Source organism: Struthio camelus, chromosome 28, assembly GCF_040807025.1.
Source record: "Struthio camelus isolate bStrCam1 chromosome 28, bStrCam1.hap1, whole genome shotgun sequence".
Classification (NCBI taxonomy): domain Eukaryota; kingdom Metazoa; phylum Chordata; class Aves; order Struthioniformes; family Struthionidae; genus Struthio; species Struthio camelus.
Genome location: NC_090969.1, coordinates 259,644 through 287,134, shown reverse-complemented (window position 1 = coordinate 287,134; position 27,491 = coordinate 259,644). Strand labels below are relative to the sequence as shown.

At 60.0% G+C, this 27,491-nt stretch overlaps 1 protein-coding gene across 2 annotated transcripts in view; it reads left to right on the top strand.

Annotated features, from left to right (window-relative positions):
• Window positions 1-27,491, top strand: part of LRP1 (LDL receptor related protein 1) — a 94,287-nt gene that overhangs the window by 1,815 nt on the left and 64,981 nt on the right. Inside the window, exons 1-5 of one of the 2 annotated variants that reach the window (XM_068921502.1) lie at window positions 12,641-13,097; window positions 14,814-14,936; window positions 22,238-22,375; window positions 26,091-26,210; window positions 27,137-27,265. In XM_068921502.1, the coding sequence (XP_068777603.1) occupies window positions 13,004-13,097; window positions 14,814-14,936; window positions 22,238-22,375; window positions 26,091-26,210; window positions 27,137-27,265 (604 nt within the window). In that variant the 5' untranslated portion in view covers window positions 12,641-13,003. Of the gene's footprint in view, window positions 1-12,640; window positions 13,098-14,813; window positions 14,937-22,237; window positions 22,376-26,090; window positions 26,211-27,136; window positions 27,266-27,491 lie in introns of those variants that run through there. The other variant, XM_068921501.1, reaches the window with a different exon arrangement.

Here is a 27,491-nt window from a genome sequence, read left to right as displayed (position 1 = left end):
GGCGTCCGCCGGAGCAGGGGTGCGCCGCGGGCAGGAGCGTGCCCGCCGCGGTGGGCCCTGCGGGGGGAATCGAGTCGCAGGGACGGCGCGGCGCGGACAGCCCGGGGCAGAGCTGGGGGTGGGCGCGGGGGTCCTGCCCTGCTCCGTGGAAAGGATGCTCCTTCCTTAGGCAGAGAGCGGTCCTGCGCCTGCCCCCCGAGCCTGCTCCCTTGGTGCACGGTGCTGGAAGCTGTTAATCCCTCTCTGGCTTTGGTGGTAGAAGAGATAGGAGACAAAGTCCAGCAGATGGGGTGGGTGGAAGAGCTTCTCCAGGGGGACAAAGGGCACTGGTCCACGGCTCCTGTCTCTGCAGGGCTCCTCTTCCCGCTTGCCGGGGCGTCAAACCTCCCTGGGCCCCGTTGCACAGTGAACCATGCTGGGGAGAGGCGGTGCGGGCAGGGGGGGATTGCTCCACTGCCGGTTTGGAAACCCTCATGTTTAGGGGCGGCAGGGGTGATCCAGCCTGTTGCTTTCCTCTCGCTGCCTTGGTGGCCTGGCCCATCTCATGTGTACGAGGGCAGTGCGTGTTGCACGTGCGTGTGCATGCATGCGCGCGCCCGCCCGCTTCCCCGAGTGCATCCGCACAGGGCCTGAGCCGAGCTGGGCTCAGCAGAGGTGGAGCGGCGGCGCAGCTTGGGGGCTGCTGGTGGAAGGAAGCAGGTGCTGCCGCCGGGGCCCCGGGTCGCGGGGGCAGGACGGGGAGGGTGCCCCGGCATCCTGCGCATGGCGAGACCCTCGCTCTGCAGTGGGCCTAGGGGGTGCACCTGGGAGCTCTCTGCTCTGCAGGAGGCTGTTCGCACTCTCCCAGCTCTTGGTGCTTCTGAAGAGTAAAACCACCCAAGTCTTTCCTTGTTCCTCAAAGGCCTTGGTGCCCAAAGCCTCCCCTTCCTGGAGGGGAACGGACTAGACTTTCACCTTAATTGGTTCCTCTTTGCCACCAGCCCGTACTTGATTTGCAGCTGCTGAGTGCTGGCTGGCTCTGCTTTTGGGAGCAGCAGTGGTTTGTCCCCTCACTACGGGAGCGGGGGCAGGCCTGGCTTTTCTACGTGCGGGGTCCAGAGCTGGAGGTGAGGGATGACGCTGCTTCCTGTTGGTGCTGGATGGAGATACGTGGAGGATTCACTGGGTGAGACCGGTTTTCTTCCCCCACTTTGAGCATGGGATTGCGTCATCGCGTGTCTCTGCAGCATCCGCTACAGCTGGGCCTGCAACCTCCGCAGGCACTGCTTGGACACGAAGGGTGACTGCTGGCTTGAAGGGGATGGAGGTGTTAAAGCACGGCAGCCCGTCGGGAACCACCAGCACCTGGCGCTCCAGCAGTGCGGAGTTGCGCTGCCAGGGTGGCCTGCCTGGCGTGCCTGCAGGTTGTGCCCAGTTTGCAGCCCTGCCTGCCAGACCCAGCTCCCTTCTTTGGCTGGGGATGGCACAAGAGGCGTTGGGTGTCTTGAGTGTTGTCAGGGGCAGGAGAGTAGGAGTGCTCTTGTGAGGGGCTATTTCAAGCTTGGACAGCTTTTGTATTTCTGGATCTTGCTGCCGGAGTAGGATGAGCCTTGCAGTCTTGCGTGATTGGCAAGGTGTGGATGTGTGGAGAAGCCAAACTGTCTAGATTTAGCTTTGCAAGAGTGACTCACTCCCCAGGAACCTGGCAGAGAGAGGGGTTGGGAAGAGAAACACAGATGCTTTTTCACTTAACGAGGAACATTAGTCTGATGGGGGAGTGTCTCAAGGGACCCGGATCTGGTTGTTAGGCTAGCTGCAGGGCAGGGATGGGGTGACTCCTCCTTCCCCGTCCCAGCAGTGTCTCAGCTGGCAGGGCACTTTCCAGGTAGGAGCAACCTCTCATCATGAGTGAGCATGTGAGATGGCCATCCTGCAGACCAGCAGCTGTGAATGCACCTAAGAGGTCCTAGGGACCTCTGCAGCTGGAGAGATTTGTCCCCAGCAGGTCGCTAGAGCCATCAACTCTTGCAGAGCTTCTGAAAAGGCAATGGCAGTTGTGTGCCACCTTGTCCCTGCAAACCTCCTGGGGCAGGAGGGAGAGGCAGTCTCTGGTCATAGAAACAAGAGGCTTAAAGCTGACGAGCAGAGACAAATTAAAGGGAAAAAAATGACATAAAAGAGCTCGACCTGAGGAACTCTCTGCTACGTGATGCTCTCAGGCTTGAATTCAAAAGCGTAGCCCTCTTGCGTTTCCCTGCGGGGGACTGGGTGACGAGACCAGCAGCTTCGAGGTGAGGTTGGCCACATAGGGCCAGGGTACGCAGAGGGGACCTTCCTGGGGCCCATCTTTGGAAAGCCCCTCTGAGGGGCTCCCAGGTTAGCTGCAAGCGCTGTTTTCCCGGAGGCAGGATCAGCTGCAACGTGGCTATGGAGAAACCGTGTCTCTGGGAAGCTGGAAGACTGAACAGCACCTAACCCGCTGGGGAAGCTCTGGGTCTTTCTCCCTCTGGTTAGATGGGGTCAGCGTTCTGCTGGCATCTCTGCTGGCTTGGGACGGGGTATGGTTTGACGTGAGAAGTGATGACCCTGTCCCATGCTCCTCTGCTCTGGGAGAGCTCCTGGTCCTGGTGGTCGAGCTGGCCTTTGCAGGATGGCGGTGGCCTTGGCGGGTCGTGGGGTGTCTAGCGCTGGCTCTACCTGGCCAATGGAGGGCTGCTAGAGGGCTGCTCTGCCAGAGGGCAGAGTTGTGCTTGTTTTACCTCTATCTCTGCATCGCTCCGAATAATAAAGCTCCCCCTTCTCTCCGTCCTGGTGCAGACCCCTCCTCCAAGGCCCCGAGGACGGAGAGCTTCTTGCTGGCGTTGGCGCTCCCGTTCCTCGCGGGCGGAGGTGGGCAGGGGAGGACGGAGCGTCCCGGCGGGGCGAGGAGGGAGAGCTCTGCGCCGTTTCGTAAGGCCGTCTGGAAGCGTTGCAGGGGGAGCGGGTAGGAGGTGAGAAGCGGCCTCGGTTTGGTTCTGGGCCTCCAAAACACCTCGGCCTTCACCGGCTGCCCCTGCTGCCTCCTGTCCCTGTCGCTCGCCTTAACTGCAGGGTCAGCAGCTTCCTCGTCTCGCTCCTGCCGCCGCCGAGGTCGGGGCTGGCTTTGCAGGGGGGATAACGTGCTGTGCTGGGGCTGGCCGCTCGCTGCCGGATCGCGGTGGAGCATTTGTGAAATCTCAGCTTTTGTGTGCGCGTGACCAGCACAGCGCTTCCGAGGTCGAGAGGCGCTTGCGAAAGTCCTTGGGGCCGGGCGGTGCTGCCCCCGGGCCAGGAGTCACCAGCCCGGGGCCCAGGGGCTACTGGACCCTCCTCTCCCCCACGTCTGCAGATGTCCTCCTGCTTCTGTGATCCGTCCATGGAGGCGGAAGCGTGGGGCTTTGGGTTGGGAAATGGAGTTTTCTCTCTTGCACGTGAGACCTGTGTCGGGGTTATGGCCGCTGGGAAGGTGAGGAGAGGTGTGAATCTGTGATCCCGAAGGAAAGGGGGAAGGATGCCCAGGCAAGCAGGAGAGCTATAAAACTGCCTTGTAATGGCTGTGAAAGATCAGGGGAAAGCCGATGGCTCCGGGGTGGGATGTGGCCAAGGCCAGGGGCCTCGCAGAAGCCGTTTCACCCATCGGGGGTTCAGTTCCCAGCTGCCGTATGGAGATGGAACCACTTTTCGCCTCGCTTTGTGGGTCTGATCCATTTGGATGCTGGCAGGTCTGCATCGTGACGTCCCCGCGTGGCCTGGCAGCTAAGGTGCTGCCTCGGGCTCTCTGAGCAGGTCTGATCGTGCCTCTGTGTGGCCTCTGCCTTGGTTTCTCCTCTTGCTCCGTAGGGCCTGGACCGCTTCTTGCCCTGGCTCTGTACGGTCTTCTCACGATGAGGGGGGTTGTTTGGGAAAGGACCACGTACGGCTCGAGCCCGGCCACTCTCCTTTCATTCCTCATCCTGGGATGTCATGCTTGACAACTCCAGTAACATCCTGTTTATTTTTCATGTCTCCTGGGGTTTTGAGTTGATCTGCAGTCTGGAGAGACTGTAATTAAGGGTTGGGGCTGGAGAGAGGTGATGAGGGAGTCCTTTGGGCAGATGGGATCCCAAGGCTTGGAAACGGAGAACCTTCCGATGGTTTCTGGAGGTGACTGTGGCAGTCTTGTGAGGATATTGGGTATGCAGGGCATCTGCAGAGTAGCCCTTGATGTGTGCTCTGTGTTTCCTTGTGCTGGCACTTCCGTTAATTGATGATTGTGCTAGTCATTATTGTGCAGGGATAATGAGATAAGCGGGTTGCTGGAGAGGAGCGTTACTGTTGCTGTCAGGTGGGTTCCTGTAGCCAAGGTCTCTCTACCATCTCGTGTCCGCTGGGGACCAGGCACCGCTCACGTGGCTCCTGCTGCTCCCCATCGGTGCTCCTCGCGGGAGCCAAGGCCCTGCTCGGGTTGGTTGCTGCAGAGCTCCCTTGCAGCTGGGAGCTTTCTGCTCCTGCTTTGGTATCACACTGGTGCTCAGGAGACAGGCGGGACTGAACCCAGCTCTTTGGAGCCTTGGGTCCCGTCCCCAGCAGCCTGGGGCTTCGCTTGTGCCTTTGGGATAACTCCCCCAGGCCGCACGCTCGGGGCATGATCTTTCTTCCACCTGAACCTCTGACGGACGAGGGCTTGGGCTCCCAGAGGCCCAGGAGATGCTTCCTGAGACCGAAGGAGCCGGGGCGCAGAGCAGCCCCGAGCGCGTGGACCGGGGCTGGGTTCTCTGGAGGCGGCTGTGCCGCGGTTCAGCTGCGCTGGCTGGATTAACGCAGCAGTGACCCCGGACAAAATGCCGCCTTGTTGTGGGGCAGGAGGTTCCTCTTCCACGTTTTGAAGTGATCTCGGTTCCCAGATCTGCATTAGGCTCTTGGTTTGGATTGTCCGGCTTCACCGGACGCCACCTCCCGCGGCGGCTGAGCCTTTGGTGCTGCACCTCCGGCTGCGAAAGCCGCCCGTCCGCTCGCGGGGCGGAGGAGGGGGGATTGGAAAAGTGCAAAGTAATGACGCTGCTTATTTTCCCCAGCAAGTCACAGGGTTTGGCTAAGATGCCTGGATGTGTAGGAGAGTTGTGTCTGCAGCCCAGTGGATGAGTCGGGATGAATCCGACAATTCCAGGGTTGGGAAATTGGCTCCTTGGAGATTTTGCGTGTTTCTGGTGCCGGCAAGGCGAGCTTGACTCAGCCCGAAAGCGATGAATGCATCTCTCCTGCTTCCTTCCTGTGGTCTCCGCGCTCTGCCAAGCAGACAAGACCGTCGTTGTGCTTGGACTGCGTTTCATCCGCGCAGCCTCCTGCCGAGCGACTTCTGGATTCGCTCCCTCCAGCGCCCCTCGCCCCGCGCGCGGGGGCTCGGCCCTCCGCGGGGCCGGCGTGCCCCAGTGGCCCCGCGTGCTGCTGCTCCCCGGCCGCTTCTGGGGGCGGCGGACGGGGTATTTCCGAATCCAGGCCCCGTCGCGGCCCTGCTTGGGGGAGTTTATCCCTGCTGCGGAGGAGATGGGTTTTTCCTCTCCTCCGCGTTGCGCAGGGCGCTGCAAGACCGACTTGGAGCTATTTACAGACCAGTCTTTGCTGCTGACTTAACTTTGCAGTCACTTGCGTTTCATGTACCTTGGCAGCCCGTCCTGCCAGCAGCAGCAGCAGCAAATACTTTCAGCGTTTTCTAATTCAGCTCAGACTCCTTGTTTTCTTCGCGCTGTGCCTCCCCTCCGGGGAAGGGAAGCGCTGGGTGGGTTGTGAGGACTGCTTTGCTGGACCTTACTGCGTTGTGTGGGGTTGCTTTCCCCAACGCAGTCCAGCCCTTTCGAGTGCTAAATATAGACTTGCAATGTCCTCTCCTAGCCACGGGAACCGAACAGACCAAGGCTACAATCATGCAGATGCTTTGCAGGATTAAAGACGGCCCCAGCGCTGCTTAAAGCTAATCATGGGCTTAAGGGGTAGGCAACCAGAATTCTGACTCGTGGCCTTGCTGGCGGCTGGGAGCTTCTCCGGGGCGGGAGGGTGCTGGTGGGCGTCGCGCGGAGGAGCAGCCCCCGCTGCCGGGCGAGAGCGGAGCAGGTCCTTCGCTTCTTCCCAAGCGCGTGGACTGAGGCGCCCAAATGCGGATGGCAGATGACTGGGAAGGAGTCTAATCGAGTTGAAAGTTGCATCTTTAATTGGGCGGACTAATTAGCCTCTTGCAGAATGCCGTTTCTCCAAATTGAGCTGAAGCGCCGCACGTGACGGCGACGAGCGTGCGTTTTAAAGGGCCCTTGATTGCTGCGTCTTTGTGTGCCCGGCTGGTGACTGGCAGGTTAAAGGCGAGGTAAACCCGAGCGCGTGGTTAACCTAATAAATAACTCGGGCTGCCGGCTTGGGCAGGAGAAGGAAATAATTGTTTCCTTATAAATTTGCTGCTGAATTCGGAGCTCTGTCTTTCATCCCTTGGTGGCTGCGCTGCAAGGAAGGTTGTCGGCTGCAAGAGGACGAGCGCTGCCCGAGCGGCGCCGTGATGCTGCTCCTCGGCCTCGCTGAAACGTAGCTGGGTTTTGTTTTCTGTGGGCTGCCAGGCAAATTGTTGTTTTAATCTGCCCAGAGCTTTGAAACGCATCAATCTAGTCCATTTACTTAATATGGTGCAGCTCTTTGTTTGCAGGCGCCGCTACAGACATCTGAGAGCGGGGACCGAGTGCTCACTGGGTAATGGATTCAAACAGCAGTTTATTGTAGCTGATGAACAGTCAAGTGCATCTTTGCCTCTTTCATTTTGCTGGCGAGATGGGCCGTGCCAGGAGCAGTCACGGCGCTCTACCTGCTAATCAGTCTTCTGGGGACTAATTGCATTTTGGCTCCCCAGCTGCGGGGCCCTTGTCGCCGCTTTCCCTGCGTCCCCGATGGCCAGAGCCTCTGGGTATCGCAGGGATGCGCCGTGAGACCCGGCGGGGAGGCGCCCGCGGTGTCCTGCCACTTCCTGCCCTCGCGCTCAGAGCTGCCGGCAGACGATTGAATATCTTGGCTTGAAAAGTTGGAAGCGGGTTCAAAGGCTCCGGCGGCAAGGGTTGAGCTGCGCCCCGGGGAGGAGCGGCCGTCTCCCCGTCCGTGCCCCCCGCCGGAGTCGGCGTTCCCGCTCTGCAGCGGCCGGCCCTGGTCTGTTGGTTGCAGGGCGCGGGGCGCCCCGCGGCATCCCCTGCCGGACGACCGCCCGTCTCGGGCGCGCCGGCTCTTTGCACGCGGCCGCTCGAAGCGGTGCCACCCGGGCACGAGCAGTCCCCCCGCCCCGTGCAAGCAGAGATCCCCTCGAACAAACGTGACCCGGCTTGCTTTCCTGGCCGGGAGAGCCGTTCCCGCCCGGCGCCCGTCCCCTGGGAGCAGCCGAGGTCCCGCGGCCGGGGCGGCGCTGAGCGGCGCCGGCTCCCGCCGCGCGCGCGGCACCTGCCCGGGGCCGGGGAGGCCCCCGGGCTCCGAGGGCGGCGAATTGCTTCCTCCCCCGTCCCTCAGCGTGCTGAATTTCGATGCAGTGCTTTTTTTTTTTTTTTTTATTGTTTAGGAAAGGAAACAGTTGGTTTTAATACTTCCTACAGCAGGAGCCTTGCGAGGGGCTGGGGCGGAAGCGGCCGGACGCCGAGGCCGGACGCCTTCCTGTCCCGCCGCGCCGGGCAGGGGAAGGCACGTGCCGCCTCGCCGCCGGGCTCGCGGCTCGCCTGTCCGCCCTGGGCGCCGGCTCCTCCGGGGCTCCGGCCTTTCCGGGGTTTCTTTCCCCTCCTGGGCTTGGAGAGGTCGGCGGGCCGGGGGGGGATTTCACCCCTCCGCGCGCGCCAACGGCCCTTGAGGTGCCGGCGGCCTCCGTCCGCTGCCGCGGGGTGCAGCGAGTCCGCCGGCAGGTCCCTGACGGCCTTCGGCGCCTCTCCCTCCCTCCCGCCGAGCGCCCGCGGCGGCGCGGGCCGGGTCTGGCCTCGCTCGGGCCCTCCGCCCGGGCCTGAGCGCGGTCCTGCCCTTCCTCGCCGGCGCGGTCCTCTCCCCGCAGCTGCTGGGCCGCCGTCGCCTCCTCCGAACCCCCGGCCCAGCCCCACGCTCCTCCTCTGGCTTTCTAAAAATCATCACGCTTCCTTCCCGAGAGCTTGGAAAAGGTGGGAACGGGCAAAGCAGCGTCCCCGACCTGCCCCGTCACGGGCAAGCGGTTAATGGGTGGTGGGGCGCCGCCGCCGCGGGGCAGGGTGCCGCCTGGATCGCCAGGTCAGACCAGACATAACTGTACCAGGTGCCTCCTTAATCATTTTTACCGGTTGTGAACAGATGGGACGTTTCACCACGCCAAAGATTTCTTTGGGAGAGCACGTCCCGCGTACCGGGACACACCGCTCGGGCTGTGGCAGGGGCCGCGGCGGGCGCAGCGGGTCGGCGCCGCGATGCCGCCCCGGCCCCGGCTCGGCACAGGGGGCCCAGGCGTCCTGCAGCTCTGTCCCTGGTGCTGCCGCGCCGCCGCGGGCGCCGTCGGCGGGACGTGGGCTCGTGCCGGCCGGCGCCTGCCGGGGAACCTGCTGCTGGGGTGAGCCCACCGCCCGGGAAGCGGCCTGGCGGCCGCGGGGCTTTTCCCCCGTCCCGCTTCGGACGCGGCCTTCCTGCTCCGGCTCTCTTCGCAAGCGGGTCGGAGTTTGCGCTGGGGCGCGTTGCAGCCCAGGGCGGGCTCGGGTGCCGCCGCCGCCGGCCGTGTCTCCTCCCCGGCTGCCGAGCGGCGTTGGCTGCAGGTAGGTCGTGGCCGAGATCCCCGCTCGGCCCCGGCGGAGGCTGCGTCCACACGGGGAAGCGGACCGGGATTCGGGATCGCTGCCCCACGTGGGACCTTCTGCTTGGGAATACAAGTCCCTTTATGTGGGAATAATTAGTGTACTCTGAGCGCGCTAATTATTCTGGGATAAAAGTGACTTTTATTCCAGCGGAGTGGCCTCTCAAAGGGCCCTTTCTGCCGGCTCCCGCTCCACAATAGCTATTCGGGTCCGTTTCCCCATTTTAGACAAAGTTCTTATTTGCAAAGCCAGCGAAACTGAGTTGACTGGTGAATTAAGGCCAGTGGCTTTGGCCCGGCTCCAGGCCTTGTGAGCCGTTGGCTAGCCGGGGCCCGTCCTGGGCCGAGCAAGCCGCGGCGGAGTCCGGCCCTGTGATTCAGCTCTCCGGATGAAATGCCTATTAATCTGCAAAGTGCAATTGCTTTATTGCACAGCGCAGGCGGGTCTCTGGAGGGAGCGTTATCTGCTTCAGCCAGCGGCCATAAATAACCGCCTCCCGGCGCGCAGCAGGGTCTGCCGACGGGTGCCGGGCTGCCGACAGCCCCAGCGCCCCGGCGGGCAGCAAAGCCCCGGGAGCGGCGCGGGGCCGGCGGTGCCGGCCGTCGTCCCCCTCCCGTGCCGCGGAGGCGAAGGGACGCCCCGTCCGCCCGCGGAGGCATGGCCGGCCGCCAGCCGCGCTGCCAGCACTGAGCCCCTTTCTTCGGGCTGCAAATGTTGGGTGTTTTTCCTTTCTTTTTTTTTTTTTCATTTGAATTGCAGATAAGTTGCAGAAAAAAAAAAAAGAAAAAGAGCGTGGTCCTTTCTTGAAACACCCTCGCTGCTGCCCGTTTTGCGCGGTCGGTGAAGCTGATCCCCCCCGTGCCTGGTTCCCTCTCCTGCCGGTTCTCAGCCCCGTTCGCGGGGCCGGAGCCTCTCGCCCCGCACCGGCATCTGGTTTAAAATGCAAAAAAAATTGTTTTTTTTAAATTTTTTAATGCGTTCGTCCGTAGGCGGCGCGAGCCGGGCAGGGGGAGCGCTCCTGGCCCGCGTTGGCACCCGAGACGCCTGCTCCGGGCGGCCGCCCTCCTCGAGGTGAGAGGAGCCCTTGGAAGCGGCGCCGGGAGCCTCCGGGTGTCTGGGCGCGGGCGGGTGCTGGAGCAGCTCGCGAGCGCGCAGGGCGCTGCACGCGCGCGCTGGCCGACGGGGCGGCCGAGCACCGGGCACGAGCGAACCCGCTCGGCCGTTCCTCGCCCTTTTCCTGGTTCTCGCCCTGCGTTTCTGGCGAGCGGCGCTCCGCTTCTGCTTGCAAAGCGAAGGCAGGCTTGCCTTTTCTTTTTTTTTCTCCCCCAAAAAATTTCTTTTTTTTTTCTTCCCCCAAAACGAGGTTAATGCCTTGTGATTTAGACGCAATGGACAGACTTGAAAGGAAAAAGGAAAAAAAATATGTATTTTAAAGTCAATATTTACTTAGCAATTGAAACGGCCCCTCCCCCTCGGACCGAAATAGGTTGCGAACAGCGCATACCTGCGGCTTTCCCGGAGGGCAGTAGCTGTGAGCGCTAACAGCAACGTCATTCATGAAAATAGAAGCTGCGATGGAGCAGCGGGTCTGGTTTGAATCTTCCAGTACCAGGGATCCAGATGGAAGAATTGCAAAAATGCATTTGAACTGTTTGGAAATCTCGTATTTAAATGCAAAACAAACCAACTCCCTTTCCCCCCCCCCCCCAACACGCACACGTTATAAAAATGTGACTATGAAATTTAGGTTTCGTTATCTTAAATGTCTCCGTTAGCCCGTGTAGGTGCCCGGAAGCCGAGGAACCTGGCAAACGTGCGCCGGGGTGGGCTTGCGCGTCCTGCACGCCGGGTGCCGAGACCCTCACGCGGCTGCAGAGATGTCTCGGCCGCTGCAGGCAGCTCTCGTGGGTTTTATCGTGAGCCTTATGGCTTCTGAAGCAAGCTGGATTCGGGTGACCGTAACAACAAGTGTAGGTGTGTGCGTGCCTTGGTGCTTTCTCTTGAAAGTATTATTGGAAGAGTCCTGAAAGCAGAAAACGAATGCATCGCCGCTCTTTTCCCCCCCTGAAGTTCAGGGATGCTGGATGGACGGTATAGGGGAGAAGGCAGAGAAGAAGATACTGCTGTTATAACTATTAGAAAATAAAAGGTGACTGATATTTTTTGGGCTCGTTGGAGAACTTGGCAGATCTTTCAGTTGGGCAGTGGTGGGACCGGATGCCGGGACTTCGGAGGGACCATGCAGGCCGGCGCAGTTGTCGCCGTTTGGGCGAAGCGGCCCTTGAGTCGCGGCGCTCTGCGGCCCAGCGCCGTCCCGCGCCCGGGGAGCCGGCTGGTGGGAGCCCGGCCGGTGGGAGCCACTGGGGCGCTCGCCGGCCGGTGGGAGCGGCGTTGGGGCAGCTGGGTGCAGCCGGGCCGGAAGGCGGCTCGCCCGCGCCGCTGCGTCCCGCCTGCCCCCGGGATTCGGGGACCTCTGCTCTCCAGGGACTTGGTGACTTCGGGCCGCAGTAGCTGGGGATGGGGACCTGCAAGGAACGTGGAGCCCCTTTATTTTTCCTCTCTCTCTTAAGAACATCTGTTTTGCAAATCATGCTCATTCCAGTCCATATTTACTGCCAGCGCTGTTTCCTTCGCGACGCCGCCTCCTCCCGACCAGCAGAGGAGAAGGAATTGGGTTGAGTAGGAAAGTATGGCTTGCTTAAGGAAGAAGTTGGTTTTTCCTACATTTCTCTGTGGTTTGCCTCCTGGCCTATCTAGACTGTTACGCCAGGCGCATCCCTGCACCGCAGGTAGTTTGGCCTCTGCTCAAGGCGAAACCTTCTCTTCGCCAGGCTCCGGAAACGGCCCGTTTCTCCGGCCTTTCCCCGCGCGGGGAGACGCACGTGCTCAGCTGGCCAGCGGGAGGGAAAGCACTGGAGCTGCGGGCGCGTGGCCGTGCCCGGGGCAGGGCCGGGGAGAGCGGCGCGCGCGCGCGTTCCTCCAGCAGGACCCCGCCGCCGGAGCGGGCGAGCGGGGCGTCAGCGCCGGCAGGACGTCCCGTGCCCTCCGCTCCGCTCGGGGAGCCGCCGCGAGCAGCGCAGGACTCGCTCTCTCCTGCAGCCGGTCCGGGTGGTTGAGACGCTGGTAGTTCGGAGCGGCCCCGCTGACGGAGCAGCTCATCTGCTGTGCTGCTGGGGAGCGTCGCCCCCCCCCGACCCCTGTACCCTCTGTAAAATAAACCAGCTGGATGGAGGTCCTGCCCTGACTCTGCTTTCTCCTCCGACGTCGACGCGAGCCGGCAGGGCTTGAAGCAGCCGAGAAGGGGGCAGCGGGAGTGTTGATGTTGGACAGGACACTTGGAATCGCTTGCTGGGGATTTACCCGTCTGCTGTAAATCTGTCTGCTCCTTTCTGGGGGGAGGAGGACAGCAAGAGCGGAGGAGCTGAGCTTGCTTGAGGAAGAGGAGGGTGCTCTCGGGTGCCGGCTGCGGGAAGCTGCCTGGTTCTCTGCGCTGGTAGGTCACTGTGGCCGCTGGAAGCGCCGGAGAACGAGGGAGAGCAGGAAATCCAAAGGGAATGTCAGGTCTTTGGTGTGGTTTTTCTTTTTAATGACTTTTGCATTTGGTAAACTTGTGGCTCAGAGATGAAGGGGGAAGATGAGCTCCTCCAAGAAGAGAGGGTGGCGAAGCCGGCTCTGGAGGAGAGCTGGGTCTTGGCGGAGGCGCTCGGGGCACGTCTCCCCCAGCGCTGGGTGAGGACGCGGTGTCGGGTTTAGGGATGTTTATAAGGACCTTGAAAAGAGCCAGAGTTCTGGTAGTGTAAATAAACAGATGCTGTGACAGGGTATAAACCTCCTTGCTTCAAGGCCTGACCTCTCCCGAGGGGTTCAGGAGGAAACCGAACCCAGAGGTGGACTGGGAAGCATCGTCTGCGAGCTCGCGGCTCCTGCCCACAAGGACGCAGCCTTGGAGGCAAGGAGCCCAGGAGCCCCGGCCCCGGCCCCGTCCTCTCCTGCTCCCGTGTCCTCTCCGAGCCCCCGGCCCCGGCCCCGTCCTCTCCCGCTCCCGTGTCCTCTCCGAGCCCCCGGTCCTGGCACCGTCCTCTCCCGCTCCCGTGTCCTCTCCGAGCAGGGGTCCTTCGCTGCAGGGTTTTGCAGTGAAACAGTGCCTTGAGCGTCCCCACCTCATCTGTAGCGGTAGTGATGGAGTTGGTGGTACTTAAAAGGGCAGAAGTGAGATGAGGTTTGGAGGAAGCGATACTCTTCTATCAGACCAAACGATACCACTGGAGAAAGTGGAGAAGCTCGCAGGCGCACGGAGCCCTTTTCCAGGTATAACGAGTAATTAGTGCGGTTCTGCCGCGGGCGGGCGGGTGGCAGGAGCGTGTCCTCCCACCCCTCAGCAGATCTGCTCTGGAGACTGGACTTTCTCCCCATGCTCTTCCCCAGTCCGTGTCCTGCAGCATCCCCGTGGGATATCCGTCAGCAGCTGTCTGGAGCGGGTCGCGCGTGGGGAGCTGGAGCGACACGCGTTCGCCTCGCTTCCTGCTGTGACTGGCAGGAAAACGAACCTAGAGATCCCTCTTTATTGGGGAGTTATGTGAGAACGGGTCCTCTGAGCAGAGGATTTAGCAGAAGGCTGGGGATGACACAAGATAAATGTTTGGGGAATTTGTGTGTTTTACTGCCTTTTCTTTTAATCAATTCTCCAAGTTGTATTTGCTTGCGTTTCCAAGTTTTGCTGCCTTCCCAAGGGCTTGGGCTCGCTATTTTATAACAGAAGCTGAAATCAGCAGTGAAGCGTGCAAGCGTGCGCTGCGAAGAGCTGAATCTCTAGGAAAAACGCAAAATGCCAGGGGACTTGCGCGGGGATCGCCAGGGCGGGCGCTGGCGCTCGGCTCTCCCCTCCGCGCAGCTCCGCTGGCCCTCGCACGTGGGTGCTTCCTTCGGGGACCAGTAGATCGCAAACGAAGCCAGGAATGCTTTAAATTTTGACCTTTCTCGGCTGCAGCTATTCCTTGAACTTTTGCTGCCTGCCCTGTGTTGTAATTTGGTCTTAGCTGCCTGGCTCTGCTTACTCGGAGCGTGTGCTGTGTACACACGCATGTGCATTTTTTAAAAGTTTGGAGCAGTCGCCGCCAGCTGTGGATTAGCCAAAAAAGAGCTTTCTTGCAGTGTCTGCTGTCTAGAACAATGAAACCCAACAACGCAAAAGTGGAAGGGAACTTCCGTCTCCGTACTCCTTTGCTGGTGGTGGTCGGGGAGGAGCTGCTGTAGACAGTCATGGTTGTCCCAGGCCTCTACACGTGGCGAAATATCAAGACCAGCTCTAAACAAGAGCTCCAGCGGCCCAGAGGAACTTGCGTTTCCCAACCGGCGCGCCCGCCGCTGCCTTGGGGGTTGTGTTGTGTCCCGCAGAGGTTCCTGGAAAGCTGGGACGCTTCTTCGAGGAATTTGACGAGTGTCTCAGGTTCCCGGCCCGGCCCCGTCGGCGTCCCCGGCCGATGCCGGCTCTGGGGTCGGAGGGGCTGTCTGGTCCCAGCGTCGGGCCCACTCCCCGCATCCCGGCCCGCAGCTCCGGCCACAGCGCCCACGCGCAAGGACACAGCACCCGTGGCATGATGCTAGCGGTGCTGTCCTCATGGTTTTAAAAATGTTGCTTTCTAATTTGTTCTCGTTTGGGTTTTCTTAATTTTTTTTTCCTTTTTCTTGTTTTACTGTCTAGCACAGAAAATAAACTGCCTTGGGCTCCCAGGAGCTAATTCATCCAAGTTAAATGATCTTTAAAGTCTGTTAGCACATCATGGATCTCAGTTCCCGTTTTCTCGCAGTGTAATTAATGCTTCAGTTTAAATTTTCTCCTTTCCTTAGGGGCAAGGTTGATGGATCTGGTGCCAGGCTAAAAACTTTTGCTGAGCCATTAAAAAGAAATCAAACTTAAAAACAATCTAGTCCTTAATTTAAGTTTTATATATTTTTTAAGTAACTTGTCTTTGGGAAGAAACTGATCTTGTTTATTATCATTATTTTATTTCTTCTCTCATCCAGCACCGAAGACATGTAGCCCTAAACAGTTTGCATGCAAAGATCAGATTACGTGCATATCTAAGGGCTGGCGCTGTGACGGGGAAAAGGATTGTCCCGATGGCTCGGATGAATCGCCTGATATATGTATGTATGACTTTCCTTCCTAATAATTATCTTTGGTTTTATTTCATTCGTTTTTTCATGGCATGGTCGTTCCAGGGTCCCGACCGGGCATCATCGCACGGCTGTCCTACTTCATCTCATGTTTTTCCATAAGCTCACAGCACCTTTTGCAAGCAGTGGGGGTGGGGGGAGGGAGCTCGGGAATTTAGGCCATTTGTGGTAGATATTCAAACCGTCCATCTGTGTTTCTTTCATTTATCTCACTAGCTGCTGCTCCCCGGTCTCTCTTGTTTTGAGGGACATGATCCGTCCTAACATAACAGCCCCCTGGGAAGTGGGCATCGCTCCACTTTTTCCCCCCCCCCCCCCCATCAAAGTTTATTTGCATTAGAAAAGCTCAGACTCCTGAAGCTGAGGGAGCAGCGAGACTTGCTGAAAGAGAAATGCTGTGGCTTCCCCTTCTGAAGAGCTTGTGTGGTTCCTTCCTATGGTCTTGTGTTTAGGAACTGAAGAGGAAGGGCCACCGTGGTGGTTCTTGTGGGACCGAGGCCGTGGGGGTGGCTGACGCAAGACGAGGCTTGGTGCACTTGCAGGCTGCTCAGGGTATGATGGAGAAGAACTTGAAGCAAGGACATGTGTAGACGTTGCAGCCTCCAGCATGGGCAGTGGCCGTGGGGGTTGAGTCTCGAACCCTGATCATCTCCTTGGGGCTGTAGGACGCATCAAGGGCTGTCGTCTTGGCAGCGCCTCCCTCCGAACGTGCTGGCGAGGAGCGGGTGCGAGCCCGTCATGCCCCTCTATGGGCTGATGTCCTTCCGCCCGAGGGGCGAGCTGACCCCTGACTTCTGCCCTTGCCCCGGGGGGAAGGCAGCAGGGGTAGAAAATAAGCATGGTTTGCTGCAGTGAGGGGGACGATGCGCTGGGGCAGGACCCCCTCCGTTTCTGTCGGAAGGACCTGAGCCCACCGGAGCTGGTGGGCTCTCCGGCTCCGAGGAGGGCTCCTGCAGGGTGTCTGCATGCGCGCGCGCTGGAGCAGAGCGCCCCAGCCACGGCCAGCGACGGGCGCGTGCGTGCAGGGGATCGGTCTGCTGCGTCCATGCGTCGATCTCCTTTACAGCTAGAGTTTCCTGCCTCTGCTGTTTGGCATTTAAAGGGTGTTTGGAGCAAGGGTTTGGCTGCAGGGGAGAAGAAGGTCTTTGGGAGTGCCTTTGGGAACGGCCTGTGGAAAAGCAAAATAGCTTTCCCCAGATGTGTTTGGATTAGGGTGCATGTGTTGTTTTTACTGGTCTTGTCCCGGGCCTGTTCAAGCCCCTCTGCCGCGAGTGTCCGGGCTGGCTCCCTGCTGGAGAGCAGCTGCGGGGACTCTCCCCGCTCTGAGCGGGGCTGGTCAGACCGCTGGTCCGCTGGCGGCTGGGTCTCGGGAAGCAAACAGGAAACCGAGCTGGGTCAAACAAAATCCAACTGTTGGAGGAGGTAGAGCGCATGTGTGCGCGCGAGGGCAGGAGCCGGGGCAGCCTGCTGCGTGCGCCAGGGCGTTGCGAAGGTGCCAGCTACGAGCGGTCCCGCTTCGCTGTGCTGCGGAAACCAGCCGGCACCTTCCCTCGGGGGCTCTCGTCCCCCGGTTGGACCTGCCCTTGGGGGCGAGCCGGAACGAATCTCCACCTCTCCCGAGTCCCCGTTTCTCCTCCTCCATCTGATGGCAAGGCTGATGCCTTGCAACTTTGCAGGAGCAGCCGTGCTAGGTTGCTTTATTGTGTCCGAAAAGCAACCGGGAGGTGCCAGGCCCTGTAGGACAGCAGGGCTCATCTGCGCTGCTCTTCACCAAAACTAGTGTAGTCGTCTTGTCCTCCGGCACAGAAGTCCCTTCCAGACTCCTGCTTCCTGCCGTACTTGGAATAAAGGTCTCTTCCAAAGCAGCCTTTGGTTCATCAGGGTTATTTATTTCTTAAGGCAAAATGATGCAACCGTCCCCTCTGTGGGAGGGATGAGGGGGCTGGGATGGGCTGTCTGGCTCCAGTCAATCAGCAGCCCTGGAAAATTACTGCAGGAGGACTTGGAGGCCCTTCCTCTGTGCTGGAAGAAATCCGTCCTGATTGACGTGTTCCGCTAGCTCTATGTGTCTGTGCTCATTTAACCACGCTCCCTTTATCCATCTGGACAGGCAAAGGGAAACCTCAGGTGCTTTTCTCCCTCTTCCCTTCTTCACTTTTCTTTAACGCAGAAGCATCGTTGGTCAGTAGGGGCAGCGTCGCCCTGGCGTTTGCCCTGCGGCGAGGGGAGAGCAGGGTGGTCCCGGGGCTGCGTTCGGGGGCTGCGAGCGGCGCTGGGCGGGCGGCTGCGGCCCGTAGCGCCGGCGGGCGCTGGGCTCAGCAGCGCCGCTGCCCTGCGGCGAGGACACGGCGCTGGCAGGGTAGAAGCAGGTTTGGGGAGGTAAGGGAACCCACGGGCTGTTATTTCTTTATCCCCTTACAGGATGAGATTCCGGGGTTTTTAAGGGGAGAAAAGACCCAAACTATCTGAAACTCTCACATCGCACTGATTGAAAAACCGTATCCGAGCTGGTCCTGCTCAGAGCTGCTCGCTTCTAGGTCCGCGAGCCCGCAGGCGGCGAGGGTGCGGACCAGCCCGCGCCTCGTCCGGTCGCTGCGCCGCCGCTCTGCAGCCTGGGGAACGTCGGCAGCGGGGTGGCGGCGGCGCTCGCTGCTCTCCTGCCTGGGCCCCGCTCCCGGGTCCTGCTCCCAGGCGCCCCAAGGGCCAGGTGGCTCTTGGCCCGGCGCTTGAAGCAACGTCCAGCTTCTCTAGCCTTAAGATCAGCTTCTTTGCGGCTGTTTTTGAGGCAATCCACAACCGCTGGCGGGTCGAGGTGGGAGGATGAGCTGGTGTTTGCGCAGACCCGCCAAGGCTCAGCTGCGCGGCGCCCGGCGTTCCTGGCTCGCGGCGGCGCCGGAGCAGGGACGGCAGGGCTCTCGCTGCCTGCTAACAGTGCACCATTTAGCAACCGCTCAGTGCTTCCCGTACAGACAAGTAAGAGTGTGGCAAGGCATAAATCAGGGGCAAGCATGTGCTCTCCTCCTAGCTCCGCCGAGGCGCGTACGGGGCAGAGCCCGTGACTCCTGATGGCCATTGGAGCGCCCTGGGTGCCAAGAACTGCTTTTCTCCCTGGGGAGCCGCTGCCTCCGTAGCTGCAGAAGTGGACTGCCGAGATTCGGGCGCCTGGAGAAATGCATCGGTTTAACCGTTCTGCACGACTCAGTTCAGCTTCCCCAAGTTCCCGCTTTTTTTTAAGTCCAAAGTCTTGAGTTAGCCTAAGAGAGCGCAAGCAGGGAAGCGGAAGGATGGAGACGCCCCATGTCCCCGCGCCCCTGCGGTGGCGGGAGGAGTCCCTGGGCGAGAGTCACCCGGGCGCTGGGGCGAGAGGGCCCGCTCTGTCCGCCGCCGCCCAAGGCGGGGGCGCGCGGCGGTCTCGGCTGCTCCCACCCGGCAGGGAATGGCTCCCCGACGCCGAGGGCGGGTGCGAGGCCGCCCCTTTGCCGGTTCGCGCCTAGCAGCCCCCTCGGGGCCCCGCCGTCATCGGGGCGGCGCGAGGTGCCCTGGCTCTTCCCCCGGTGTCTGGGCAGCGCTGACCCCCTGCGCGCTTCCCTCCCGTGAGCGTGGGGATTGAGCGGAGGCTCCTGCTTGCTTTTTGTCTCCTGCCCGGACAGGCGCGACGGCGAGCTGAGCTGTCAGCGCGCGCCGGGGCTGGGGGCCGGCGGTCTCCGGGATTGCCAGGCAGGCTTTTCTCACGCCGCTTCGGCACCAGCGCTTCCAGGAGCCTCTCATCCTCCTTATCTTTTTGGCAGGGAGAGAATGACTTTTATTACTATTATTTAATTTTTTTTTCTGTTTAACCCCGGCTGCAAGCGCTGCTTGGCGCGCCCTGGCATTAAGGCACGGCTCTTTGCATTGCAGCAACGTCCGCGGGTTGGAGTCTCTTGAAACGTGCTCTGTTATGGGCAACGTTTCCCCCTCTGGGGAACCCTTTAAAGTATTTTCTGGCTGTGCTTACGTGCTAGTTTATTCCTGAGCGTAGGAAGAGCTCCCTTTTTAAGTTCAGCGGTGGTGCTTGCGTCCATGCGAGTGACTTGTGCTGGTTCTGACCCAATCCGTTAGCTCTTCATCCCATAGAGCTTTCCTGGGGGAAGAACACTTAGGCAAGAGCCTCCCTCCTGTTGAAGATCAAAGGAGATGAGGGGCTCTGAGCAATGAGCTGGCAGCGGCTGAGCTGCGACCTTCACCTGGCTGCTTCATCCCCAGGCTGGCCCCGAGCCTGGTGCCCTACCAGCCCCGGCTGGGCGTCCCAGGGCAGCCTACGCGGCTTTGCCGGCGAGCGGGCCTCTGAGCTGCAGGGACGCGTTTCTTCTGCTGCACGACAGCGGCACGGTTTGCTTTACTGCAGGCGAATCGGATCCCACGGTCTTCAAAGTCACCGGGACGCGTGTGCAGATTCAGCGTCGAGACGGTTCATTGGTCAGAATATTTAGGAGATCTTAGAATATTCGTCTGCCGACTGCGGCGCAGAGGAGCCGCAGGGGTCTCCAGCCCTCCGCGAGCGCCAGGCGCCGCGGTCTCAGTCCTGGCCGCCTCTCTTGGCGGCGCTGCTGCGGGCAAAGCCTCTGCTCGTGGCCGGGACTGAGGGCCGCTGCGCGGGCAGAGGTGCTTTGGCCCTTGCCTCCCCGGTCCGGCGCGGCGGCGGACGAGCGCACCCCCCTCTCTGGCTGCCTTGCCAAGTGACTGCCCTGCCGGCGCCGTCCCGGGTCGCTTTGTGGGGCAGCAGGGTTGCTGCTGAGGACGGTGCGGTTTCAGGCTGGCCCGGAGCCGCGTGTGACTGCAAGGACCCCAGTATAAGAGCTCGTACTGGGATAAGCGTTCTGCAAGGCGATGGGCTGCAAGCGCTAGAGATGCAACGTGAGCTGTGTACCGAACTGCTGCATCTTTCCCAGTTGTTTTTTTCCAGTAGCTCTTGGCATGGTTTTCTCCTGAAATAACCTGAGAGGAGAACCATCCCGCTGTAGCCTAGAACAAGCCCTTGATGTTAACGCCTTAGCCTGGTTCCTGCGCTCGGTGCCCGCGTGCGGGGCATGGGTGGTTTTGTGCCCAGGCTGCTGCGGTCGCATGCAGCTGGTAACGGTTCTGGCGCTGGCTGCACCCAGGAAGCCGAGCGGGGATTCGCCCCAGCGCTCGCTCGGCCAGGGCTCGGCTTTGAGCTGTCGTCCGTCTCCCGGCTGCGAGCGGGAGAACCTTTTCGCTCCCTAGTTCACGCTCTTATCTGTTCACTTGTAGCTTTTCCCCACTTTTATGTCTCTTTGGGCTGTTGCCAAATCAATTACAGGCTGTATTTACAGGAGAAAGAATTGCTTCTCTTCCTTTTTTTTTTTCCAAGTGGTTTTTGGAGGTTAAAAATTCCTGTCTAACTCAGCTCTTTGGATTGTACCACAAGCTTGTAGCATGTAATAAATTGGCTCGTTTATTAGTGAGCCAACACAGTCAAAAGCAAACAAAGTGGCTTGCAGATTAATCCTGCCCTGTTTGCGATAAGCAGTGTGATCCAGGCTCTTTGCAGGAGGATAATGGACAGGGCAGACCAGTTTTGACGGATGCACTGTGCACTTTATTTCAGTGCCCTCGTTCTCTCGACCAGCTCATTGATACTCCTTAATTAACCCTTAACGTGCAATTACTTGGTGCCTAGATAGCGCTGTTGTTGTTGTCCTTGAGCGCTCTGAAAAACAAAAGCTGTAAGGCAGCACCTGGTGAGGAGCTGTGCCGTGAGCGGTCAGCGCAAGAGGAGCGAAACGCGGCGCCGGGGGCTGCGGCAGAGCCCGGGAGCCAGTTCCCTGCTCTGGACTTCGCGCTCCTCCGTCCTTGGAGCCCGCTTCCCCGCTCAATGGAGACGTAGCTGGAACGCGTTTCAAAAGTAGCCTGTGTAAAAAGGGGAATAACCTGGCATCTGGAGCCCTTTAAGTTTCCATTCTTTGGGCACCTCTTGTGCAAGAAAGAGCATGTTATTCAATACGCCCAAAGTTAGCCACTTTGCACGAAACGGGCAGACAAAAGAGGGATGAAGTTTGTCACCATGGTGAGTTGGGAGCTTTCTGCAAGGAGCCGAGGTTGCGCGCTGCTAGCAGAGCGCTTTCGTGGTTCCCTCCTGGCCTGCAGACGTTGTCTTGCCTCTGTCTCCAGCGACACCGGGGGGCTGTGCTTCGGGGCCAGTCACTCAGGATCTTCTGGTGTGACTTTAGTTTTTGCAGAGTTTGGTTCATTTGAGAAGGGCAGTGGAAAAATCCACGCTGCTCTCTGTCCTTTAAGGAGCAGTTTGCGGTTTCCTAGCCAGCGTGGTGAGGGCAGGGGGTGTGCAGCAGCGTCTGCCTAGGATGTAGCTCAATGGGTCTTGCTCAGGGTTAGGAAAAACGCAGGCGTGCAGCGCCAGCACGTCCCATCCAGGAAAAAAAAAAGAGCTCAGGCTAAAGTGCGAGAGAATTGATCCGAGAGGAAGCCACCCTGCGTTTTAACCTTCGCCTCCAGTTAGGCGATGCTGCAAGCGCCAGCGGCGATGCAGGGAAGGTGTTGGGGAGAGCCCCACGGTGGGAGCTGGCTCGCGGGCGCGTCGCCCCGGGGCGCGGGGAGGACCCAGCGCCAGCGCTCGCGTGGCAAGGGTTGACTGCAAACCCAGCCGTCCTCCGCCGGGGTTGGCAGTGTCCGTTTCGCAACCGCGTGCGCTGGTGATTGCTTCTCCTGCTCGCTTCAGCAGCACCTGTTGTTAGCCTGGGGATTAAGGTTAAAAGCATATTTAGCGTAACTCAGCAGAACGACAGCTCATAGCAAGTAAAACTGAGCCGCCGGCAAGGCCGAGCAGTAGCTGGGAGGGAGTATTGCCGCGCAGATAACCTTGCTAGATAAGGAGACACTTGCCCCGTGCGGTGCCAAGCCCAGCCCCGTAGGATGCACGTGCTGCAATACAGTTCTCTAAGGAGAGCATAAGCTTATTTAGGGCAAACTCCACCAGTGGGGCTCCCTGGGTTTAGATGAAGGTGACAGGCTGGTCTAAATAATTATCTAATGGGACCATGTCACCTGTCACATCTTCAAGAAGAATTTTTATCCAAAGCCTTGCAATATGAGACCAGATCCAGTGGGGGATGGCTTGCAGGTGAGCCTTGGCGGAGCAGCCTGGAGGCACCACAAGTTCCATGGAGGTCTCGGGTGCTCCCACCAGGTGGATGGGGCTTGCACAGCTCATACGTTCTCCTTTTGGGTGACAGTTCCGCATTTTGCTGTCTTTGCAGGTCCTCAGAGCAAGGTGTCACGATGCCAACCCAACGAACACAACTGCCTGGGCACGGAGCTCTGCATACACATGAGCAAACTGTGCAACGGGCTCCACGACTGCTTCGATGGCTCGGACGAGGGGCCACACTGTCGGGGTAGGTGTCCGGGGAACAGCAAGAATCTCTTCCCCGCTGAGCCTCTGTGGACGAGGGGGATTTGTGGGTGGGTGGGCTGTGTCACAAAACACTCCCCTCGGCTCCTTTCCTTCCCCAGCCGTGGCAAGAATTGCAAGGCTTTTCCCTGTGCCTGGTTATGTGGGGCGAGTCCTCATGCGCAAGCTCAGGTGTGTCGCGCTGATGCTTTGTTTAACCGCTTTGCACTGGTGCGAGCGCGCTTGTGCCTTCCCTTCTCCGTTTTGAAGGAAGTCAGTGTGGGCAAGTAAAACGCCCCTCGTTCCCGGAGCCAGTAGGCCATAAAAAAGCTGCGTTGCCTCCTGGGTTAAAAGCTTGGTGGGTTTGGATCCTGGTTCAGGTAAGAGATGCCGGTATTTTTTCCCCCTCTCTAGGAGCACTGGCCCCGCTCCTGGCCTGTCCCTCGTTGCTAATCCTGCTGGGAAACTCGCCCTCAATGGCTGTGCGTCGGCTCCCCGGTGCGCGGATTAGTTGCTCAGAAACATGTGTCCTGGCTTGACCGCCAGAGCCGAGCCCCTGCTCGGGGCCAGCGACGTGCTCTCCTCCCTGGGCCTTTTTTCGCCCTGGGGCGGAGGGCTCCTGCCACGCTGAACTTCCCGTCTGCTCGAGCCTGAATCCCGGCCTGGGACACCCTGTCCGGAGCGGCTTCCTCCCCTGGGACGGCGGCTCCTGCCGGTCCGCAGCCGGGCAGCGCGCGGGAAGGAGGCCCTTCCTCGGGACGGGCGCTGCCCGCAGGTTTGGGCATGCTGCAGGCTTAAGCCCTCGCTAGCGTTGGCGTGGATGCCAAGGTGCTCCGTGCCCCTGGGCCAGGGGAGGGGGAGCCGCAGGGCAGCACCCCAGGGAGGCACGTCCCTGCCTGCGGCTGTTAATCCGCCTCGGAGCAGGATTATCCGGACTCTAAAGGCCCTGATCGGACAAAGTGTGAAGCGAGAAACATGTGCCTGTTGCTGGGTGTTTTGTGGCTCTGAGCGCTGTATGCATCCAGCAGAAACGGTCCGCGTGGCGACTTTGTGGTCTGAGCGGGACGGCGCAGGGGGCTGAGCGGCGTGGGAGGGATGGAGCAGCCCGTGCCGGCCCGGGCGCTTGTCCCCGGAGCAGTGCAGGGCTCCGGCAGCTCCCGCCCGCCAGGACGCGTGCCGTGCCGGCGATGCTCTGCGCGCCTCGCAAGCCCACGGGATGGGCGAGGGCCGGGAGGAGCAGCAGATGCATCCCGGCGCTGCCTCTGCTTTACGCTGCCTGCCGGACCGAGTTATACCTGCTCTGGCCAGGCGTGCTGGGAACGGCCTCCTCCGGGGCCGCTGGCTCGTGAGCCGGTGCTTGGCCTTTCCAGAGGGCTGGGGTGGAGCCGGTGCTATCCAGGTAGCAGAAAGCCGGTTACCCCTGTGCATCCGATAACAGGGCGTGGAGCTTTTCAGGCCTGAACTGGAAGCCGCTGGTTCGTGCTCTGGCCTGCTGGAAAATCGCTCCTCCTCGCGCCTGGTGCCCGCTGCCCTTTGCACCTGGCCTCTCTGCCCTGAGGGCTTTTGCTGATAAACACGAGCTTCCTCCGCAGGATTCGGCCCGTAGGACTATCCCAGCGGAGATCCGCGCTGACGCTGCTCTTGGGCGGGACTGCTCCAGATTAGCGGAGCTGGGGCACCTCTGCTGTCCTTGCAAAATCCGTAGGAGATGGAGATGCAGTTGGAGTCTGTGCTGAAACTCCCGCCGTTGTCTTCCCTGCCCTCCCCGCTCAGACCCTCCGCTCTCGAGGGTTTTCCTTTTTCCTCGGATGCACGCGGTGCTTTAGCAAAGAGATAAGAATCTGAAATGAATAGCTGGGCCTGCCAAAGCTGATAAACCTTGTACGCAAGTCAGCTGGGCCCTGCCTGGCTTATTAAGCTGTTATACATGCAAGAAGCAGGATTTTCGGTCAGGCTTTTTAGCTCTCCTGTACGGTTCTGGCAGAGTGGGAAGATCGCTCTTCCCTCTCACAAACAGCCAGCAAAGCGCAGGGTGCCAGCAGAAGGCCCACGGCAGCCGCAGGCGAAGCCTCTGCGGTTGAAGCATCGCCGGGGATGACTCCTCCGTCGGCGCTGAGCCGTGCTCCGGTGCCCTCGCCCAGCGGCGGATGCGGAGCCTGGTCGGCCCGACACGGCGGGGCCTTTCCTGCGCGGCTGGCCAAGTACGAGCTGGGCCACCAGCCGCCCCGCCGTGCAGCAGCTCCGTTTTGCGCCGGGGACCCCGGCGGAGGGCGGCGGTTTGCAAAACTTTCCCTCTGGCTTGGAGCGCGGCTTTAGGGAGAGGAAGAGATGCAGCAGGTGGGTGAGAAGAACGAAGAGGGTTTTGCCGGGTCAGTAGCCGCTCGCTTCGCCGCGTAAAGCTTCCCGGGAAGAGGGCCGGCGAGGAGGTCTCCGCGGGGCGGGATCCTGGGCTTTTGCCCCTCCGCCAGCAGGTTTGCTGGGACCCGAGATCGTCGCTGAGCTCTGAAGTGACCGGGCTGGATAGACGGAGGAGAGGACAGGAGAAAATAAAACCCGACAAAAAACCAACCCCCCGCTAACAAAGAGGCCTTTGTGGGCTGACGCGCACTTGTCTGGCACCGCGAGCCTCCTCCTGCCGCAGAAGCCCAGCCGCAGCCCCGCGCCTGCTAATTGGGCTGCAGTCGCCTCTCCTGTTGCCGCTGGCCTCTCCGGGCAGCCTGGACCGTCGCCCTTCTGCCCGGTGGCTTTTGGGGCACGGCTGGCGCGGAGGGTCCCCCCGCATGCTCGCGGCCCCTTCCGCCGCCCCCTCCCCGGCAGCCTAACGAGGCCTGTTGCTAAACGACCTTGACGACTTTGGAGAGGCTGCTCTTTGTCAGCGGAGCAGGGCAAACGCTGCCTGCCGAGGCTGCCCGGCAGCCCCAGGCTGCCTCCGTGCATTGCAGCGCCGGGCAGATGGAAGCTCTCCTGGAGCTTATTGCAGCCGCTAATGGAAATTAAACCGCGGGAAGCTGTGAGCCAGGTGGCCGCGTCTCACCTTCAAGCATGGGCCTGTGGGCCTCCTGACCTTGGCATTTGGAGGTGGTGCTGCCTTTTGGAGTGGGGACAAAAACAATTTAAAGAGCTTGGGGATCTCTAGTACCTGAGTCCTCCTCTCCGCTGGGGAACGGAGCCCCGGCAGCCGAGGTCTCCGCAGGTGCGGTTGGAGGGGAGTTGCTGCAAGGAGGACGCGCGGCAGCTGAGCGCAGCCCAGAGCGTCCCTGGTCTCTCTGGGATGTCGTGTCTGCTCCTGAGATGCACCAGAGCTTCCAGTCCAGAGCCTGGTCCATGCTGCCCTCCTGCGTGAGGAGGGCTGGGACTTCAGTTGACTCTGGCGTGCAACAAGCTCCCGTAGGGAAACGGTAGAAAATCAGTAGCTTTGGAGAGCAGCTTGGGACTATTCTGATCCCATCTCCTTTGGGGAGCAATGGCATATTTATTACAGCCTCCCCATCCCCTCCCTCTATTGAAGATCTCTCCCAAGCCACGAATGGGAATTCCTCCCCAGCCTGTCCGAGAGCGAGGGCAGCGTGGGGGCAGAGCAGCTCGGAGAGCCCCAGCAGAGCCTGGCAGGGTGGGTTACCCTCGCCCAGCGTCACCGTACACAGCTGTCTCTACCCCTGGATAGCTCTATCTGCTTGCACACCAGTGACGTTGTGTCTCCCTTCATCCCATCTCTGCAGAGCAATTAGCAAACTGCACGGCCCTGGCCTGCCAGCACCACTGCGTGCCGACGCTGAGCGGACCAGCCTGCTACTGCAACAACTCCTTCCAGCTGGCGGAGGACAGGAAGAGCTGCAAAGGTTGGTCCAGGGGTGAGGGGAAATGCGTTGCAGCTGGCGAGGTGCCACGGCCAATGCCGCTGTTTCAGCAGCGATGGTGGGGGCTTGGCAATGTGGCCAGAGGAATTTGGGGCTTTTGCTCTGCAGAGGTGAATACTAGGGGTTGGCAGGGGATAGGACTCTGGTTCCCTTGAGCTGTGGTGCCGTTAGGTGAGTGCAGTCCTTGAAAGCCTGAGTGAGAAATATTGGGAAGGAGTAAGGAGGTGGCTTTGTCTTTGCGTACAGTGGCAAAGGGGCCATCGCTGGGCTTGTGCATACTCCTGCTGCAAAAAGGACACTGGAAAATAGGCGAGAGGTCAGAAATGAGTGATCGGATCAGTGCAGTGTCTTGAAACAGGCCTTGAAGAGAGAGATTTAAGAAGCTCAGTCTCTTTCATTTTTCCGAGGAGAGGTGAGAGGGGACTTTATCAGCTCTTACATGCACCTCTGGGGGTAAGAGCTTTCTGATGGAAGCAGCTCTTTCATCTAGTAGAAGAAAGAGCAGCATGTAAGCCAGAGGTTTGGAAGCTGAAGATTAGAGAAATTCAGACTAGAAATTTAGGTGCAGGTTTTCCAGAGTGGGGGAAGGGGCAGTGAACAATTAGGCCTTGAAATGGCTCAGCTGTGAAGAAGGTATTTTCCTTTTTCTTCCTTTCTGTTGATGCTTGAGCAGAGAGTTGAGGGCTGCCTGCCGGTGTTGTGAGGTGATGTTCTCCAGGTGTTCTGCTGGAGGTCATGGTGCTGTCACCATGGCTCATGGCTTCTGAGGGTCTTTGAACGTGTCTGGAGAACTCTTCTTTCCTTGCAGGCCTGCCCTGGAAACGGGGGTAGTCTTTATTCTCTCACAAGTTGGTTAAGGAGAGAGGTGCTTGCTGGTCCAAGTCTCGTTTTCTTGCCTTCTTCTCCAGACTTTGATGAATGCACAGTCTATGGGACCTGCAGCCAGACGTGCACCAACACAGAGGGTTCCTACACGTGCAGCTGTGTTGAAGGGTACCTCTTGCAGCCTGATAACAGATCCTGCAAAGCCAAGAATGGTAAGTTCTTTGACTACTGAAGTGTTGCTTTTGGGCAGCTCTAGAAACTGTGACCTCCTGCCATCTCTGTATCCCTACCTCCCAGCTCTTCATTTTAAGGCAGTCTCCTGAGTACTGTCCTGTGCTACCATGTTCTTTTGTGCGTGTTGGGCTGCATATCACCGTTTTGTTTTTGCAAGAGCACAAGGGCCAGGCTGTAGGCTGATGAGGCGTTGCAGCCATGCGC